The 18,841-nt window shown below is 36.4% G+C and overlaps 1 protein-coding gene across 1 annotated transcript in view; it reads right to left on the reverse strand.

Moving 5' to 3' along the window:
* MIPOL1 (mirror-image polydactyly 1) overlaps nt 1-18,841 on the reverse strand; it is a 354,221-nt gene that overhangs the window by 316,318 nt on the left and 19,062 nt on the right. Inside the window, exons 3-5 of the mRNA XM_004376497.1 lie at nt 11,984-12,215; nt 10,230-10,365; nt 8,716-8,821 (exon numbers count right to left, since the gene is read on the reverse strand). Coding sequence (XP_004376554.1) covers nt 8,716-8,821; nt 10,230-10,365; nt 11,984-12,215 — 474 coding nt within the window. The remainder of the gene's footprint in view (nt 1-8,715; nt 8,822-10,229; nt 10,366-11,983; nt 12,216-18,841) is intronic.

Here is an 18,841-nt window from a genome sequence, read left to right on the forward strand (position 1 = left end):
AAGAAGAAAAATGAATAAATAAAAAAGATACACAAATCAATTCTTTGTGAAATATAATCAAATATAAATAACTATACCCACTGCCATCAAGTCAATTTGAACTTATACTGACCACACAGGATTTTCAAAGCCATAAACCTTTACAGAAGCAGACTGCCATATTTTTCTCTCGTGGAGTCTCTGGTGATTTCAAACTGCTGACCTTTTGGTTAGCAGTTGAACGCTTTAACCACTGTGCCACCAGGGCTCCTTTAATTAAGGATACCAAAAACAAAACCAAACTCATTGCCATTGAGTCGCTACAGACTCAGAGGACCCTGTAGGACAGAGTAGGGTCCTACAGGGTTTCCAAGGAGCAGCTGGTGGATTAAACTCCCTACCTTTTGGTTAGCAGCTGAGCTCTTAACTACTGTGCTACCAGGGCTCCACTTAAATAACTACAGGATAGTATTTATATAACTAAACAACTATTAGGAACACACTGAATATGTTCCCTATTAGATGAAGAAGTCTAAGAAAAAAAGGTGACACATCATCAACATCTGAACAACATAATTACCATTTATTGAGTGCCTACTAAAGGTTAAGCACTTCCTAAACATTATCTCACTAAAACGTCACAGCAACTCATAAAGTAGGTTTTAACTAAGGCTTGGTGAGGTGGTCACTTACACACAATAAATGGTGAAAAGCTTAGAACAAAGGTCACAGTCCAAACTCTGAGCTTTGATCCCTATCTAGTGGATTATACAAGGAGCTATGCTGGTGCTGGTTAAGCCCTTGGCTGCTAACCAAAAGGCTGGTGGTTCAAATCCAGTGTGGGAGAAAGATGTGGCAGTCTCTTTCCATAAAGATTACAGCCTTGGAACACCCATGGGGCAGTTCTACTCTGTCCTACAGGGTGACTATGAGTTGGAATCAACTCGATGGCAACAGGTTTGGTTTTTTGTTTTAGTGTATTATACCAGTGCATTATGATTGAGAAGTGACTATAGTCAAACACTTGAAATCCCAAATATGTCTTATTTGCTAAAGTATATTCAGTGCCTATCCCAGTGCCTAGTATATAACCAAAACCAAAAACATGAAACCTGCTGCTGTGGAGTCGATTTCGACCCATAGCGACTCTACAGACAGAGTAGAACTGCCCCATAGGGTTTCCAAGGAGCAGCTCGTGGATTCGAACTGCTGACCTTGTGGTTAGCAGCCATATTATTTAACCACTGTGCCACCAGGGCTCCTAGTATATAACAGTTCCCTAATTAATAATTCTTGGTTGATTTGCAAAAAAGTCAGCATAGTTCCTATAAAATATTAAGTACTGATAAACAGTATCTATGGTGATGATGAAGATGAGGATGATGGTGATGTAAGACAGCGAAACCGAATAAAAAACCCATTGCCATCGAGTTTGTTCCGACCTGCAGTGACCCTACAGGACAGAACAGAACTGCCTCATAGAGTTTCCAAGAACTGCCTGATGCATTTGAACTGCTGACCTTTTGGTTAGCAGCCTTAACTCTTAACCACTATGCCATAAGATAAGGAGAGGAAGGTAAAAGGGCCAACCATCTGAGATTTTAACGATAGAGGACACAACTGAATTCCAAACTCCCAATAAGATTACATTACAATGACAGTGGTAACATTATGTAAAACCATCAGGGAAGTAAAGTCAACAGGCTTAAAAGACTATTATAATAGTCTACATGAAGGTTATCATGGGTACACAGTGAATTAAAGCCCAAGTCCTTTGTATATCATTTCCTTCATTTCAGATTCATATTTTAGTAAAAGGCATTACCACTAAGAAATTTCCTCATCATCCCTTTGTTCCTTCTACTTTTACAGTTTATTTTCCTTTTAAAATCTATTAACAGTAAATCACTAATTTTTAATTAAAATCTAAACAGAATAAAAATCTTTTCAAGGTTGCTGGCAAAACATTAATGAAGGTTTAAGAATATCATAAGAGTAACACTAATAAAATAATATTAATATTAGCTACAACTTACTAAGTACCAGTTATATAGTGTTGTTGTTGTTAGGTGCCGTCGAGTCGGTTCCAACTCATAGCCACCCTATGTACCACAGAACTAAACGCCGCCTGGTCCTGTGGCATCCTCACAATTGATGTTATGCATGAGCCTACTGTTGCAGCCACTGTGTCAATCCATCTCATTGAAAGTCCTCCTCTTTTGCACTGACCCTCTACTTTACCAAGCATGATGTCCGACTCCAGGGACTGATCCCTCCTGATAACATGCCCAAAGTATGCAAGACGTAATCTCGCCATCCTTGCTTTTAAGGAGCATTCTGGTCATACTTCTTCCAAGACAGATTTGTTCATTCTTTTGGTAGTCCATGGTATATTCAATATTCTTCGTCAACACCACAATTCAAAGGCGTCAATTCTTCTTCAGTCTTCCTTATTCATTGTTCAGCTTTCGCATGCATATGAGGTGACTGATGTATCATGGCTTGAGTCAGGAGCACCTTAGTCTTCAAGGTGACATCTTTGCTTTTCAACACTTTAAAGAGGTCTTTTGCAGCAATGCATCTTTTGATTTCTTAACTACTGCTTCCATGGTTGTTGATTGTGGATCTAAGTAAAATGAAATCCTTGACAACTTCAGTCTTTTCTCCATTTATTGTGATGTTGCTTATTGGTCCAGTTGTAAGGATTTTTGTTTTCTTAATGTTGAGGTGTAATCCATACTGAAGGCTGTGGCCTTTGATCTTCATCAGTAAGTGCTTCAAGACCTCTTCACTTTCAGCAAACAAGGTTGTGTAATCTGCATAATGCAGGTTGTTAATGCATCTTCCTCCAATCTTAATGCCCCGTTCTTCTTCATAGAGTCCAGCTTCTCGGATTATTTGCTCAGCATACAGATTGAATAGGTATGGTGAAAAGATACAACTCTCACACACACCTTTACTGACTTTAAACCACGCAGTATCCCCTTGTTCTGTTCAAACGACTGCCTCTTTATCTGTGTACAGGCTTCTTGTGAGCACAATTAAATGTTCTGGAATTCCCATTCTTCGCAACGTTATCCATAATTTGTTATGATCCACACAGCTGAATGCCTCTGCATAGTCAATAAAACACAGGTAAACATCTTTCTGGTATTCTCTGCTTTCAGCCAGGATCCATCTGACATCAGCAATGATATCCCTTGTTCCACATCCTCTTCTGAATCTGGCCTGAATTTCTGGGAGTTCCTTTTCGATATACTGCTGCAGCTACTTTTGAATGATCTTCAGCAAAATTTTGCTTGTGTGTGATATTAATGATACTGGAAAAGCTCAATATCATCAATCAGAACAAGGCCAGGGGCCAACTGCAGAACAGAACATCAATTGCTCATATGCAAGTTCAAATTGAAACTGAAGAAAATTAGAACAAGTCCACGAGGGCCAAAGTATGACCTTGAGTATATCCCACCTGAATTTAGAGACCATCACAAGAAGAGATTTGATGCATTGAACACTAATGACCAAAGACCAGACAAGTTGTAGATGGCATCAAGGACATCATACATCAAGAAAGCAAGAGGTCATTAAAAAGACAAGAAAGAAAGAAAAGACCAAAATGGATGTCAGAAGAGACTCTGAAACTTGCTCTTGAATGTCGAGTAGCTAAAGCGAAAGGAAGAAATGATGAAGTGAAAGAACTGAACAGAAGATTTCAAAGGACGACTCGAGAAGACAAAGTAAAGTATTATAATGACATGTACAAAGAGCTGGAGATAGAAAAGCAAAAAGGAAGAACATGCTCAGCATTTCTCAAGCTGAAAGAACTGAAGAAAAAATTCAAGCCTTGAGTTGCAACAGTGAAGGATTCTATAGGGGAAAATATTAAACGACGCAGGAAGCATCAAAAGAAGATGGAAGGAATACACAAAGTCATTATACCAAAAAGAATATGTCAACATTCAACCATTTCAGGAGGCAGCATATGATCAAGAACCGATGGTACTGAAGTCAAAGTCCAAGCTGCATGGAAGGCACTGGCGAAAAACAAGGCTCCAGGAATTGATGGAATATCAATTGAGACGTTTCAACAAACAGACGCAGCACTGGAAGTGCTCACTCATCTATGCCAAGAAATTTGGAAGACAGCTACCTGGCCAACCGACTTGAAGAGATCCATATTTATGCCCATTCCCAAGAAAGGTGATCCAACTGAATGAGGAAATTATCGAACAATATCATTAATATCACACGCAAGTAAAATTTTGCTGAAGGTATATACTAGGTACTTAAATATATTATCTCTCATCCTTAAAATAACTTTATAAATTAGTAAATAATATTTACATTTTACATTGGGGAAAATAGGCTTGGAGATGCTAACTTGTCCAAAGGCACACAGTCAATGTTAGTGTCTGTCTTAGTTATCTAGTGCTGCTATAATGGAAATACCACAAGTGGATGGCTTTAACAAAGAGAAATTTATTCTCTCACAGTCTACGAGGCTAGAAGTCCCATTCAGGGTGCCAATTCCAGGGGAATGTTTTCTCTCTGTGTTGGATGTGAGGGAAGTCCTTGTCATCAACCTTCCCTAGTCAAGGAGCTTTTTCAGCACAAGGACCTTGAGTCCAAAGGATGTGCCATTTTCCTGGCCCTTGCTTCTTGGTAGTATGAGGTCCCTATGTCTCTCTACTCGCTTCTTTCCTTTATATTCCAAAAGAGATTGACTTAAAACAGAACCTAATCTTGTAGGTTGAGTCCTGCCTCATTAACATGACTGCTGCTAATCCCATCTCATTAACATCTTAGAGGAAGGATTTACAACATATAGGAAAATCTCATCAGATCACAAAATAGTGGACAATCACAACAATACTGGGAATCATGGCCTAGCCAAGTAGACGCACATTTTGGAGTGGACATAACTCAATCTATAACAGTGTCAAAGTTGTGATTTAAACGGGTCAATCTGAGTCCAAGGCTTTTGGTCTTTCCATTGCTTCAAACTGCCTCTCTGAATTGGGTACCTCTTGTTGTATACGGTCTGATTATACTAGATTCTTATAAATTATACAATCAGGTAGGAAGACAAGATGAACTAGTATACACATAATGCAAGTAACATAACACACACAAAGATAAAAATAAATAAGAAGGATATTTGACAGACAAGAAAAATGGCATGGGTAAAATGGCAAGACTTGATCATGGCCATCCTATGGATTTCATAAACTTTGGTTTATGTGGTCTTTGTGTTTCAAACCTATTACAGGAATTATATGAAGATTAAAACCAGTTGCCGCTGAGTCTATTCCAACTCATGGCGACCCCATGTGCGTCAGAGTAGAACTACACTCCAAATGGTTTTCAATGGCTGTGATCTTTTGGAAGTAGAGCACCAGGCCTTTCTTCCAAGGCTCCTCTGGGTAGATTTGAACTGCCAACCTTTTGGTTAGTAGCTGTCTTGGTTGTCTAGTACTGCTATAATAGAAATACCAAAAGTGGATGACTTTAACAAAGAGAAATTTATTTTCTCACAGTCTAGTAAGCTAGAAGTCCAAATTCAGGGCATCAGCTCTAGGGGAAGGCTTTCTCTGTCGGCTCTGGAGGAAGGTCCTTGTCATCAATCTTCCCCTGGTCGAGGAGCTTCTCCATGTAGGAACCCTGAGTCCAAAGGATGAGCTCTGCTCCCGTTGCTGCTTTCTTGGTGGTATGAGGTCCCCTGGTCTCTCTGTTTATCTCCTTTATATTTCAAAAAAGATTGGCTTAAGACACAATCTAATCTTGTAGATCTCATCAATATAACTGCCACTAATCCATCTCATAGTGATAGGATTTACAACACCCAAGAAAAATGGTGGACAATCACACAATACTGGGCATCATGGCCGAGGCAAATTGATACACATATTTTTGGGGGACACAATTCAATTCATGAGAGTAGCTGAGTGCTTATTCATTTACACTACCTGGGAACTCCTATATTAACATTGTTATTGTTGTTGCTGGGTGCCAACAAGTCAGTTCCAACTCATAGCAATCCCATGTGACAGAACAGGATTGCCCCATGGGGTTTTCTTGGCTGTGATCTTTATGGAAGCAAACTGCCAGTTCTTTCTGCTGTGGAGCTGCTGAGTGGGTTTGAACCACCAATCTTTCTGTTAGTAGTCAAGTGCTCAACCCTTGCGCCACCTTGGCTCCTTATACGAAGATTAGAGAACAAATAAAACAAAAACAAGATCGCATCTTTAAAAGTAATGTTTACTTTTTCTGTTTCTAAAATCTAATTCATGCTCATTGTATAAAACTTTTTTGAAAAGGGCAGAAAACTGTTAAGACATTAACAAAACCAAAAAAATCTAAACTGGCTGCTATCAAGCTTATTTTAACACACGGTGACCCCATGTATGCAGAGTAGAACTGCACTCCATAGAGTTTTCAAGGCTGTGATGTTCAGGGCTTTCTTCCGCAGCGCCACTTGGTAGGCTCAAACCGCCAACCTTTCAGTTACTATTCAAGTGCTTAACTGTTTGTGCCACCTAGGGACTCCTAAGACACTCATACCTCTACTTAATGACTACCAAAATTTGCTTCTCATTTTATAAATACATATGTATATACATGCTTTTTAAAACAACGTTTTATAAATACAGTTTTCCTCCATTTCTTTCACTTAATATTGAGTCATGAATATCTTCTCATATCATCAAATATTCTTCAGAAATGCTTTTTAATTATTGCAAGATATCTCATAGCCTAAATGTATTAAGTTATTTAACTATGGTGGCACAGTGGTTAAGCACTCGGCTGCTAACAGAAAGGTTTTGGTTTGAACCCACCAGCTGCTCCACAGGACAAAGGTGTGGCAGTCAGCTTCCATAAATATTTACAGCCCTGGAAACTCCATGGGGGCAGTTCTACTCTGTCTTACAGGGTCGCTGTCGGAATCGACTTGATGGCAACAGGTGGGTATATGTTAGATTATTTTTAGTTCTCTTGCTTTTATAACTAATACTGAGATGAATATCCTTGTATATAAACCATTGGTTCCTATTTCCCTGTAATATCTCATATTTTAGTCAATACTTTCCTTTAAAAACTACAGACATATGTTTAGAAGACTATAAAAACATACTAAACATCTTTCAAACATTTAACATCTACTAAGATAATATTTTGTCATTCATGAGAAATATTTTAAGAAGAAGAATCAGAAAAATCAGTTTTATGATCATACTTTCCCTTTTATGTACGCATGATTCAAATTATTTAGTCAAAAAGAACCGTTAAATATATGTCTATCAATAAATATTTGAAGAATATGTTTAGCTGTATTACAGAAAAGTTTAAGAGTAAATATTATCACTTAATGAGTTTTCCCTCCAAAAGATAAAGGAACTATGCAAACATATTAATTTATGATTTTCAGTAAATCATGAGGGACCAAATTTTATGAAATTACTTCTATAAAACATACTCAAAGTTAAATTACTACGCAAACAACTAAAAACAAATGTATTTCCTGTGACACCATCCTAGCAATTAGCTATAAAAAGCCAAGAAACTTTCAAATTGTTCTAAATTTATATCTGAATTATTAATTTTCAACATACTGTTTAGTTTTCTTTAAAATATGTAATTCTCCTATTTCCCCCCTAAAAAAGAAAAAAAAATTATGGTAGTTTAACATTAACAGAAAAGCAAACATTTGGTATTCAGCTGGAGTATTTATGGTCATCTTAGTTATATTTTCATTATGATGTTTAGTTCTATTTTCCATAGTAATATTTTGAAGATAGGCTATACATCTTAATTATATCACTTATGTAAAATATCAGAATTCTTTCATATATGGAATGAGGTTAAGTGGCTTATAAAGTATGATTATAATCTCAGACTAGTCACAAAATATAATTGTTTCTTAAATCATTTCAATTGATATAAGTGTTAACAGAAGTGGTCTCTAAAATGCCTCTGAATCCTAATATCTTATTATTTGAAATTTCTATTTCCTTATCACACTAAAACAGTGTGAGGAAGAGAGTCAAAGTTACATATATAGAGAGATCATAGATATTGAGAATCATCTGGTCATAACTGCAACATATCTCAGATACGTTAAAAAAACTTCTCCTTGAAAAGACCTGAGTAAAGATATACTCCAAAACATATTTAAGGCAGCCATTTATAACCTTAAAGTTTGGCAACCTTTCAGTTTAAGCTTCTCAGGGAAAATATGATCTCTATCATCATCCACATCATCAGATGAAAATTTATTAATTGCACAAAACAGATTTTTGAATCAAATGTAGGTTTCCACTGGCAATGAATATATGACTATCTTTATACAAAGGAGAAGTATTTCCTCTCAGTGAGCTAAAACAATAAGTCGTATTTGAACTGCTGGTTGAAAGGTAGAGGCACTGGTAATCATTATTTCCCCTTGTTTGTTCAGGCCCTTCCAACAAAACAAACAACCTTTTTGTGATTGGATTGACATGGTGTTAACAATGCATTTAATGCCCAAATCAGTATGAATACAGGTAAAGCTCTCACTAATACCAGTACCAGGATGTTAAAGCCACCTATATTCTAAGCAGCCAAAAAAAAAAAAAAGAGAGAGAGAGAGGGAAAGATCATCCCCTCCCTCGGCAAATAAGCTAGTAGTCACCAAGCCACATCATATAAGAACCTTGTGCGTGATTCTTAAGGCCATATGTTAATACTAATCTATTATACCTGCAGTCTTTTCAGCAATTTTAGCTTCTGTTGCTTTCTCTTGCAGTTCCAGCTTAAGCTTTAGTTTTCTTTGTTCCTTATCTTCTTTAGTCAGTTTTTCTTGAAGCTGAAACACATTGACACATTGAAGAAAATAGAGTTTTACCTGACAAATATCCTGTACAAACATAATGAATTCCAAAGGAAAACTATTTCTTTCCTAAACTGTTATATTTTACGGCCTAAATACATAACTCCCCCAAAAAAGAAAAGTATTTTAAGGTTCTAAGTATTTTATAAAGTAAAAATTATCTGGATTGATAAAGAAATTACAAAAACATTTTAATATGCATTGAATTTCTGTGTGTGTAGGCAACTGAAATTAAGACGAACAATATTATTATTAAAAATAACTACAACAAAGAGCTACCTCATCAATTCTTTTGCTTTAAAGCAAAAGACTTGGAAGAGACTATCCTAATAAAATAATGGACAGCACAGCTTTACATCTTCGCTTAGTGAATTCAATATTTTGAAACAAAGTTAATTAAGATAATAATCTTAATATCTGATATAAATCTTCCTTTGAGAATGCTATTCCATCATATCCCATTTAAATTGGCACTGGCACCTGACTCATAATATCCATGTAATAAATAACTGCTCAATGAAAGAACAGAAAATATCTCATGCTCTCACACAGAATCCCTCCAACTTTTTTTTTTTTAATTCCTCTCTAGGCTTCAGTCATTTGTGTTGTTTTCCATCAGATAGCTCAACATTACTAACATTATGCTTTGGTTTGATTCAGCCAAATAACTAGAGTATTAAAATCAGAAAAAATCAGAAAAGTAAGTAGAGGTTAAAAAAAGAAAAAAAAAAGATATAGTAAATGAACATGAAAGGTAGTTAGGCTCAAACGAATGTATGTAGAAAAAGATCCAGGAAAGGAGATAAAACATGGTATGACAAACCTGAATTGGATTAGACAAAATGAAACAAAATAAGATAACACAAGGTAAAGGACAATAATTACCACCTCTTGCCACTTTAAAATTTAATTACATAATATTACTGAGGTGAAATACACGGTACAGATACTAATAAAAAATAGAAAAAGTGAAGAAGTTAACATGAGATCAATGCATTATATTTTTCATTCCCCATAATTCTGAAAGAAGTATACAGTAAAATGGGAATGAATTTTTTTTTCTTTTTTTGAGGTACCTACCCAAGGCACCATAGATTTATGAAGAAGGAAGTGATATCAGAGGCCATTAAGGCAGGAAACCAAACAGTTTTTCATAGCCAATCCTTCAACTGAACCATACCCGACAGATTAACTGGAAGTGACATAAAGCTACTGTTAAGTCTTAAAAAAAAAACCACCTGATGCCACTGAGTCGATTCCAACTCACAGCGACCCTGTAGCTTAGAGTACACGATCAAACTGAGTTATAAGGGACAAGAAAGCAAATTTAGCAAGTCAACGGCTAAAAGTATACTGTACAATTATCAGACTGTCTACATTTTACCTTTTTATTGCTTGCTCTGAGACTGTCCAATTCTTTTAGAAGAGATGCTATTGTTTTCTCTTTGTTTAAGTCCGAAATAACTTGAGAAGGAATCATACATTCACAATGCAAGTCATTATTTCTATGTTCCATAATGCTGTAAATAGAGAAAATTATTGAACAACATATACATACGATTTCTACTACACAGGATCTATAAATTTTATACTTCAAATGGGAGAAATTTATTTCTCACAATAAATATGGAAAGTTACCTAATCCTAAATTTCTCCTGTTATGTACAGTTAAGAAAATATGGATAAAAAGAAAAAATATATTAATTCCATAGAGAGACACTAATCTATAAACTGAGAGTACTAAGCCTGTGGGAAGCATGTAGTCATGCTATAGAGAGACTCAGGCTTCAGTATACTAAACAAAGAATTTAGGTTTCAGGGGCTGTGAATATTAATTCAATTTCTTTTTATAGTTAGGACTCTAGATATGTTTCTTTTTTTTGATAATGGGAACTGTATTTAGGATCTTTTTCAATTTGCTTGGCACATTATAATATTTTCATTATTAAATCAAAACATTAAAAAAGAAAACCTATTCCTGTAACACCTAAGGGTATATTAAAACAAAAATTGTTTTTGACATTTTGTCTGCTATTTGAGAACCCTATCAGCTTGTTAGCAGGTAGTACGAGGAAAGGTAAGGAAAAGAGGTTGTTTTTTTGAAGGCATTATATCAAATTTGTAGGCGTAGGTTAATTTCAAAGTTACTAAGAATAAATAAAGCAGCAAGGCCTGGGAGAGTCACTGCAGCTCTACCTACCATGTATATCTTCTGTTGCAATCATGCTAGATATTACATAATTTGGCTTTAGCTCAAACTCTATTATTTATTTTTCCAATCTAGTTATAGAATGTTTATGCCCTCTTCATTCATCTCTGCCTCTATCCTACAAAATGTACTCCAAACTACAGTTCAATAAGAACCTAACTAATTGCTAAGAGGTTGGAACATATTAATATACATACTTTAAGATTTTTATACTAATTAAAAATAGATGAAAAAAGAACTGAATAAATTGAAAGTAAATAAAAATAGTTGTTCCTATGCAAAACTCTGTTAAAATAGCATTGTATAAAATACGACTTTGTCTGGACTGAAAATATAATTATATTAATTATTGAAATTTTTAAAATCTGCTATTTTCAAAGCACATGACTAATAATTAAAGTACCTTAATCCCATAGGTAAAAGTCCCAACTGTCACAAATTCAAATCCCTTCATGGGACGGGTAGGTAAGGTAAATGGGTAAAAGCTACAGAACGTAAAATAACAGGGAAGGAAAATAGAAGAGCACCAGGTCTTTCTAAAAGCATTCAAATTAATTTAAAAGAAAAACTGTGCTAACCAAAATTGAAACACATCGTTGGCTTAATTTGTCCTGGGGATGCCAATTTTTAAACTCTGATGAATGATATCACATTTACATCAATCTAGAAGTAATTTGCACATCCATAATGAAAGGTCACGGAAAAGAATATTCAACAAGAAATTAATAAAACCTCATGGCCTTCATTCAAACTCACCTTGTGCTTTCTTACTCACCTATCTAAACTCATTATAGCAATATAATGGAAACAGTAGAAAACCCTGGCAAGTTCCCCAAATTCTAATAAGTTAATGATATGTCAATTCAGCCTACACAAAAAGAAACAAATGCAAACTCTTACTTTCTAAATGTAAGGCTGCTAGCACTTACTTGGATTTTTCACTAGTGCAGGAAGCTGTCTCATCATCTGGATCAGGGCTGATGATCTGAAAATTCCTTGATCTCTGCCCTGGGAGGTCTGTGTCCTCACATGTGGCTTCACTAACTAAGTCGTTGGATTTCTGATGCGCACTTTCCACAGAATTCATAGTCAGTTGCTCATCTGGCTCTGTACTTTCATTTTTCCCTTTCGTCTCTTGTTCAAGACAATTATGTGCTACATCTGTATTTAAAAAGAAAAAAGATACATGAAGCCATAGCTACATATTAAATCACTCAATCAAATTAATATTTTGTGGAAATAAATGCTCTTTATAGCTTTAAACACATACTAGTCCTGCTCCTACTGCAATCAGATAAGCATGTACAGTTGTGGGTTTTGCAATTGATATTACCAATTCCACAGTCAACAGATATTTAAGACAGTGGCTCACAACCTGGGCTACATGTTAGAAAACTTAAGAGAGTTTTAAAAAATCCTGATGCCCAGACTACACCTATCTTAATTAGATAAAAATCTCTGGAAGTGGGATCCAGTCAATAATTTTAAGTTCTCCAGATGATTCCAATATACAACCAAGGTTGGGAACCATTGATTTAGAAGGTTCTTTTCCCCTCTAGATTACTTCTCTTTTCTAGATTTCTCAGAATAGAATACAAACAATAAGTTAATGATTATAGAAGTGATAATGTGCATGGGACTGTCTGGGTTAGAATTCTGACTTTGCCAAGCTATGCTACCTTGGGCAAGTTACTTAACCTATTCATGACTCAGTTGGTTACCTGAAAAATGAGAATAGCACTTACTTCCTTGAGTTGCTGCAAGGACTGGGTTACTGCATGCCAAATTCTTGGCCTAGTATCTGTCACACATGCAAAGTACTTAGTCTAGTGTCTGGCACATCAACAAATGTTAGCTATTATTTTTGTAATCATTACTGTCATATTATAATGGATACAATATAAGGAGAATTATTTCTAACCTTTATTTTATCAGACATGTATTATACAGCAAAGACTCTATTTCAATAATACGTGGTTAGCTCATAAAAATTATTTTAAGCTACCGATAGTAAGTAATAGCCATTTCAGAGGAATACTACATAATTAATGTTATAGTGAAGTTTTTGGGAGAAAATCACAGTCTCACACACACACACGCACACGCACACACACACGCACACACACACGCACACCAAACTCTTGCTGGTATATCAGATCAACAGACATAAATACTAATTTTAACTAGTACTTTATTATTTTCAGCAGAAGTAATTCTTAAACTTTAAAGGGTAGATGAACCTCACCTGGTTGTTGTGGATGGCTTCTCCAACCTGCCAAACAAAATCCTTTTGAGGCAGAATGAAGAAAGTAGTTTTAGAATAAAAGAAATAAAGGGGAAAAAAACCCAAACCCATTGCCGTCAAGTTGATTCCAACTCAGAGGGACCCTACAGGACAGACTAGAACTGCCCCATAGGGTTTCCAAGGACCTCCTGGTGGATTTGTACTGCCAATCTTTTGGTTAGCAGTCATAGCTTTTAACCACTACGCAACCATGGTTTCCAAAGAAATGACACTTCTAAATAAGGAACCTGTCATGGACTGAATTATGTCCCCCAAAAAATATGTGTTATCAATTTGGCTGGCCATGATTCCTGGTATTGTGTGATTTTCCTATGTGTTGTAAATGCTGCCTCTATGATGTTAATGAAGGAGGATGGGCTGCAGTTGTTTTAGTAAGGCAGGACTCAATCTACAAGATTGGATTGCATCCTGAGGCAATCTCTTGAGATATAAAAGAGAGAAGTGAGCAGAGAGACAGGGGAACCTCATACCACTAAGAAAGCAGTGCCAGGAGCAGAGCGCGTCCTTTGGACCCGGGGTCCCTGTGTGAAGAAGCTCCTAGTCCAGGGGAATACTGATGAGAAGGCTGACAGAGAGACAGAGCCTTCCACTGGAGCTGACGCCCTGCGTTTGGACTTTCAGCCAACTTTACTGTGGGGAAATAAATTTCTCTTTGTTAAAGCCATTCACTTGTGGCATTTCTGTCACAGCAGCACTAGATAACTAACACAGTACCTCTCACAAAGTATGCATTCTTTAATGAGAAATTCTTTGGTTGAATATAAGCTGGAACTAGGTGTCCCCAAAACTAAGCCTGATTCTGATTAACAGCAACCCTTAGGACAGAGTAGAACTGTCCCTTAGGGTTCTCAAAGCTGTAAATCATTATGGAAGCGGACTGCCACATCTTTCTCCTGCAGAGCAGCTGGTAGATTTGAACCGCCAACCTTCAGTTAGCAGCCGAGTGCTTAACCACTGCACCACCAGGGGTCCTTGGAATTAAGTATGCCAAAAAAACCCATTGTTGTCGAGTCAATTCCGACTCATAGCGACCCTACAGGACAGAGCAGAACTGCCCCACAGAGTTTCCAAGCAGCAACAGGTGGATTCAAACTTTTGGTTAGCACCCATAGCTTTTAACTACTGAGCCACCAGGGCTCCAGGTATAGGTAAAGTCAGGATTAAACTCCAAGTCCTGGACATTGTTCTTTCTGCTGGCTGGAAGCTACAGTAGAAATCACTTGTTTTTGGTAAATAATTCTTGACTTCATCTTGTGTAAGGGAAAGAGAAAATGTGCTATTAATTATGTACTGAGAGGTATATAAGAACTTTCTACATTCTGTTTTGACTTAATCTTTAACAATTATCGGTACAGAAATATTACTGGTTAGTTCTTGACATTTCAAAACTCTTACTTGGTTTACTTTAGATGTTCACCATGCTATTGTTCCAGAATAGGCTGGTACTAGTAAACAAAACCAAAAAACCAAACCTGTTGCTGTTGAGTCGATTCTTACTTGTAGTGACCCGACAGGACACAGTAGAACTGTCCTATAGGATCTCCAAGGCTGTAAATCTTTAAGAAAGCAGACTGCCACATCTTTCTCCCATGCAGTGGCTGTTGGGTTCAAACTGCTGACCTTCTGGTTAGCAGCTGAGCACTTAACCACTGTGCCACCAGGGCTACTTGTATTAGTAAATAACAAAAAACCCATTGCTGTTGAGTCGATTCTGATTCACAGAGACCCTATAGGACAGAGTAGAACTGCCACACACGGTTTCCAAGGAGCGCCTGGTGGATTCGAACTTATGGTTATCAGCTGAACTCTTAACCACTATACCACCAGGGTTTCCTTATTAGTAAATAGGACCCCCAAAATCTGAATGAGGGAATTCTGTAAGTGAACATGAAGGAGTATCTCTTTATCATTAATAGGCCATGCTTTCTAACACTAACATAATTCAAATAAAAGAAAAGCAATATCAAAACAACAAAAATTACCCCCAGGAACACTGAAAACCATTATCAAGGCCTACACTTGTTTATGAGGTATGGAAGATGTTTCATCTCAGGAAAGGATGATCCATGGAGTACTATCAGCTATAAAAGCCTCCAAGTATCCATAACAACATTACATCAAGTGCTTCAGACTCTTTAACCTGTTTCTGAGACTAAATTTAGCATTATCTATGCTTTCTCCCTTGTTTTTACCTCTATATTTCCCAGTCAAGATCATCTTGCTCCTTTCAGCTTTTTATTCCTAACTCCTGGTGTTTACTTCACCCAATCCCGGACAAATACACTTGCTATCTATTTGTTTTCTAGTTCTCTTTCGTATTTGTTTTTACCTAAAGTCAAATTTTGTGATCCCTTCACTTCTTGGTAAACCATGGCTATTTCACCTACGACTGCTATCTTCTCCAAACTCTTAGAGTAGATGTGGGAGCTTTCCCGTAAGAGGACTGTTTTGCTGATCTCTCCTGGATCTTAGTAATTATAACACCATGAAGTATTATTAAAATAAACCCATCAAGTTCTGACATGCTTCTAAATTCATCATGTTTAATATTTTTAAAGACTGTACTCTGCGTGATTTGGCTCTGATTATATCTGCATGTTTCTAATCTTGCTCTGTAGTTAAAGTTTCTAGATTCCTAATAAAGTGTTCACCATTCTGAGCCTGCTATGCGGACCAGACTATCCATACTCTTGTGTTGAAAATTTAATTTTACTTTAGTGTAAACAAGGCTGATTTACAACAATTTACTTCCTATCTGCCTTTTTATTTTCCAACCAACGAGGACAAATGTTAATCTATCATTTTTTTAAACTATTGTGGCAAATATGATTTCAGCAATTTATTGCTTCAATCCTCTGAATGCTCTCAATGCTTTTCCTCTCTGTCACACTGTGCTATCCTACATCAGAATCCAATCATTTGTACAAAAAGTCTGATCCCTCTAATTAATTATCTTAATATTCATTTATGGAGAATCTACAGTGTGATATGCCCTGTGAAAGAGCCTGGGAATACAATGAGTCTCTCCCTTCAAGGATTCTATAATACAGCAAGGAAGGCAAACACATCTAAGGATTTGAATATAATGTAATAAGGACTATGATAGGGCTATAAAGACCAAATACATAATACAATAGGCAATCTGATGCTCAACTGGAAGACTGAAAAGATTTCACAAAAGCACTTGTTCCAAAAAAGGACAAGCAGAAATATACTAAGTAGTGAATCATCAAATAGTTTGAGTTGGGTGAAGAAGCTGTGGTGGCACAGTGGTTAAGTGCTCAACTGTTAACTGAAAGGTTGGCCGTTTGAACCCACCAGCTGCTCTGTAGAGAAAGATGTGGCAGTCTGCTTCCATAAAGATTATAGCCTTGGAAACCCTGTGGGGCAATTCTACTCTGTCCAACAGGGTCGCTATGAGTTGGAATCGATTCAATGGTGGTCACTTTTGGTTTTGGCTGAGTTGGGTGAAGTAATGAAAAAGCTGAGTATAAGAAGAGAAGAACAGGGAGGAGTACAGAGGAGAAGGAAAAGATTTAAGGACCAAGAGACATTTCTTGTACTAAGATGGCAAGATGTTACAGTTAGAAAGTGCAACTTTCTGAAATGAGCAATAGCTAAAGACAAAGTCCAAGATGTGTCTATCTAGGAATGGGCTGATGAAACAGACTGATGATGAAGGTACTTAGAGTGGAGAAAATCAAGGAATTTGGGTGCTGAAAGTGTTACCCTTGAAGACACTAGAATCATCCAAAAAAAGGGAAGGAAAAGGAGACAAGAAACAAAGCAAAATGCAAAAGGCTTCATTGACTAAAGAAGACAGAAACAGAAATGAGGAAGCGGACAAGAAGTGATACCAAGATAACAGAGTATTTTTAAAAAAATTTTTATTTTGAAATAATTTGTCTTGAAATTGCTAAAAGAGTACAAAGAAATCTTGTACACCCTCCAATCAATTTCCCCAAATGTTAGCATTTTACTACACTTGCTTTGTTATTCATTCTCTCCATATCTATCTACCTATCTATCTATACATATATAAATCTTTCTGAAACATCTGAGAGTAAGTTGCAGGCATGATGCACTTTTGACTTTTTGGTCAAATTTTAAGATACTGCTCCATCATATTGCATTTTGCCAAAATTTCATTTTCTTTATTCAAAGCCTATCTTATATTCAATTTCTGAATTTGTGCCTTCTCCAACCAAGCAAAAGAGGATGGCATTGTGACTCTAAATCCAGTTTTCATTTATTTTCCCTAAACTCTTCAGACCAGTAGAAAGAGCTTTATGAAGTGATTATGGGATAAAGCTAGTGAAAGCTTTAGCTAGGCTATATGTATTGCCTCATCACTTGAAAAAGACTTGCATCCAGAAATAAAAACATATAAGCCAATAAAATGCCACAAAAAGTGAGGAGTTGCAAATGGTTAATGTGCATGCCTAAAAACTGAAAGGCTGGAGGTTCAAGTCCACACAAAGGCACCTCAGAAGGGCCAGCAATTTACTTTTGAAAAATCAGTAACCGAAAACCCTATGGAGTATCGTTCTACTCTGACACACATGGGGTTGCCATGCATTGGAGTCGACTTGATGGCAACTGGGGTCAGAATGGAGGTGGGGAGCTCAAGCTGGGGAAACAGCCAGTGATCTTTTCCAAACTGTAAAACCACTAACCCTACCCTGCGATTCTAATAAACAATAACCTAATGAGTGAGAATCGGATGGCAAAGGGTTTGCTTTATTTTTTTTATAGGTCTGTTTTAGCATACTACTTAAAAAACAATAAAATAAGATAAGTGTCAAACAAAAAGACAGATACTCATTTCTGATTCAAACTCTTACCTCTAGACAGATCAGAGTTTAAAAGTAAAACCATTCTATTCTCTCTATACTATGGTTTGAAGTCGGAACGTTAAAACCTTCTTTAGTAATCTACTTCAGTGTTTAATTAAGAACACTTAGCTATTTTATCACATGACTGAACAAACTCCCTCCATACTATTTAAATTCATTTTTCCATGTGGACTTAGAAAATAAATTATCAGTCTCTTCTTAATTCGTAAGTCTATGAAGTCTTTCTTTTCTCAAAGTTAAACAACAGGAAAAATTTTTATGACAATTATCAACCCCCTTATTTACTTTATTTGCTCTTCTGTGGACGTAAGAATTTAACCACTTCAAACCAAAGATATTTCTCAAATTTTACTACTACTAACTAATGCTATCATGCTATCACTGCCATGTGAACTTATCCTGTGATCTTTTAAAGTGATGTTATAGAAGACTGTACATTTACACAAATAATGCGTGTCTTCTTCATTTGTTTGCCAACCACACCCTCCCCACTCCACCCCCCAGGTATTTTCATAAGTGCCGCTATGCCAATTTTTTTTTTTTTTTTTTTTTACACATTGCTGTAAAAAAAAAAAAAACTAGCATGGCGCGATTATGATGATACCTCATGGGAGGAGGGTGTGGTT

Source organism: Trichechus manatus, unplaced genomic scaffold, assembly GCF_000243295.1.
Source record: "Trichechus manatus latirostris isolate Lorelei unplaced genomic scaffold, TriManLat1.0 scaffold00043, whole genome shotgun sequence".
Lineage (NCBI taxonomy): Eukaryota > Metazoa > Chordata > Mammalia > Sirenia > Trichechidae > Trichechus > Trichechus manatus.